Raw genomic sequence first — 2,500 nt, 5'->3', positions numbered from 1 at the left:
AAATGGGTCTAATTTTGAATGAGGCCTGGTGCGTACCTTTGGGAGTTATTGTCAGTCCCTCCAGAAAAATGTGATTATTCGATCGCATAATTCAACGCATAATCAGCCAAAGTCTGCATATTTATGTGAGGGGGGGGCGCATTTATTGCATTATTTGCACATGTTACACAAATGATGATAATACACTAGACCAGGGGTCACCAACAGGTAGCCCCCCAAGGACCACATGAGGAGCCCTCAGGCAGGTCCTAAAAATGAAAACTGAATATTGATATTATCTGTTTCCCACCTTGTTAAGTCATTGTTGATAATTACTGTGAGAAATCATTAAGGTGGTCAGTGTCTTCACATAGATGAGTGTCATTAATCATTAATAATCATATAACTATCATTAATCATTAATAATCATATATAACTATCATTAATAATCATATATAACTGAAGGCAAACTGAGCACATTTGTTATTTCAGAAGAGTGTATCAAACTGGTAGCCCTTCGTATGACTCAGCACCCAGGAAGTAGCTCTCGGTTTAGGAAAGGTTGGGGACCCCTTCACTAGAATATATAATGTGCACAGAAGTCTGTATGAAAACTATAGATTAAACTATCTAATTTTTCCTTTTTCCATCACTATTTTATGAATGAAACATGGCAGAGAAACGTAACAGTGCTGATAACTGCTCTGTATCAAAAAAGAAAGTAAGGCTCTATCTCCAGAGTTACCTCAACTTGGGTTTCGGGGGCTCAGCTTTTCTTAGACATGAGTGGGGGGTGCGCCAAGGAAAAAAGGTTGGGAACCAGAGTCTTAGCAGAAAGTTGGAAAATGTTGCATTTACATCACTTTTTTTTCTCTTTTTCATCAAACTGCAGTATTTGGAATTTCCTGCAATTTCATCGCATAAAGTTGCATAAATATCATTATCATATAGCATATTCCATCACAGACAGGCAGGCAGGCAGGCAGACAGACAGACAGACAGACAGGCAGACAGACAGGCAGGCAGACAGACAGACAGACAGACAGACAGACAGACAGACAGACAGACAGACAGACAGACAGACAGACAGACAGACAGACAGACAGACAGACAGACAGACAGACAGACATTTTTAGGCGATCCAAATGTTCCAGTAGTCATAAATCAAGAGAGAAGTAGGCTCATTTTCTCAGACTTCTATAGAAACTATCCTTCCCTCCATCTTTCTCCTCTATCCTTCCCTCCATCCTTCTCCTCTATCCTTCCTCTCTATCCTTCCCTCCATCCTTCTCCTCTATCCTTCCTCCTCCATCCTTCCCTCCATCCTTCCTCTCTATCCTTCCCTCCATCCTTCTCCTCTATCCTTCCCTCCATCCTTCTCCTCTATCCTTACCCTCCATCCTTCTCCTCTATCCTTCCCTCCATCCTTCCCCTCCATCCTTCTCCTCTATCCTTCCCTCCATCCTTCTCCTCTATCCTTCCCTCCATCCTTCTCCTCTATCCTTCCCACCCATCCTTCTCCTCTATCCTTCCCTCCATCCTTCCTCCTCTTCCTCTCCATCCTTCCCTCCATCCTTCTCCTCTATCCTTCCCTCCATCCTATCATTTTCTATCCTTCCCACCCATCCTCTATCCTCTATCCTTCCCTCCATCCCTCCATCTTTCTCCTCCATCATTCCCATCCTCCCCTCTCTCCTCTATCCTTCCCTCCATCCTCTCCTCTATCATTGCCTATCCTTCTCCTCTATCCTCACCCTCCATCCTTCCCCTCCATCCTTCCCCTCTATCCTTCCCTCTATTGTTCCCTCCATCCTTACCTCCATCCTTCCCTCCATCCTCCCCTCCATCCTTCCCCTCTATCCTTCCCTCCATCCTTCCCCTCCATCTTTCCCTCTATCCTTCTCCTCCATCTTTCTCCTCTATCCTTCCCTCCATCCTCCCCTCCATCCTTCCCTCTATCCTTCCCTCCATCCTTCCCTCCATCTTTCCCTCTATCCTTCCCTCCATCCTTCCCCTCCATCTTTCCCTCTATCCTTCCCTCTATCTTTCCCTCCATCCTTACCCTCTATCCTTCCCCTCCATCTTTCTCCTCTATCCTTCCTCTCCATCTTCCCCTCCATCCTCCCCTCCATCCTTCCCCTCCATCCTTCCTCTCCATCCTCCCCTCCATCCTTTCCCTCCATCCTCCCCTCCATCCTCCCCTCCATCCTTCCCTCTGTATCTTATATAAACTTGTATAAATCAAGAGAGAAGAGACTTCTCTAGAAACAGACTTGTGTTTTGGAGCTGGTGGAGTCGCCCCCTGCTGGACGTTACGGAGAATGCAGCTTTTATTTTATTTAATTTTTTACACTCAATAACACAAACGACACAAACTTGAATTCATACGTGCACAACTTCTCCTCTCCGTTCTCCGAGATCAGATCACTCAGCTGCTGATGCCTCTCCATCCTTTACCTTAGGACAGCAGCGTGAGAGTGACCCTAACCCTAACCTCTGACCCTTCCCTCTCTCAGACACA

The 2,500-nt window shown here is 45.7% G+C and overlaps 3 protein-coding genes across 3 annotated transcripts in view; 2 read left to right on the top strand and 1 right to left on the bottom strand.

The window, feature by feature from the left end:
• LOC120552569 (NLR family CARD domain-containing protein 3-like) overlaps nucleotides 1-2,500 on the top strand; it is a 1,238,648-nt gene that overhangs the window by 947,292 nt on the left and 288,856 nt on the right. The window lies entirely within an intron of this gene.
• The window catches only part of LOC120552568 (NACHT, LRR and PYD domains-containing protein 12-like), a gene marked incomplete in the record, with an annotated part of 803,490 nt that overhangs the window by 616,312 nt on the left and 184,678 nt on the right, over nucleotides 1-2,500 (bottom strand).
• The window catches only part of rreb1a (ras responsive element binding protein 1a), a 109,604-nt gene that overhangs the window by 75,841 nt on the left and 31,263 nt on the right, over nucleotides 1-2,500 (top strand). Inside the window, 1 exon segment of the mRNA XM_039790786.1 lies at nucleotides 2,496-2,500. This exon segment is cut by the window's right edge and continues 137 nt beyond it. Within this exon segment, the coding sequence (XP_039646720.1) occupies nucleotides 2,496-2,500 (5 nt within the window).

The sequence above is a fragment of the Perca fluviatilis genome, chromosome 22, assembly GCF_010015445.1.
Source record: "Perca fluviatilis chromosome 22, GENO_Pfluv_1.0, whole genome shotgun sequence".
NCBI lineage: Eukaryota > Metazoa > Chordata > Actinopteri > Perciformes > Percidae > Perca > Perca fluviatilis.
Note: the sequence above shows the minus strand (reverse complement) of the source record. Positions and strands in the feature narration are given on the sequence as shown.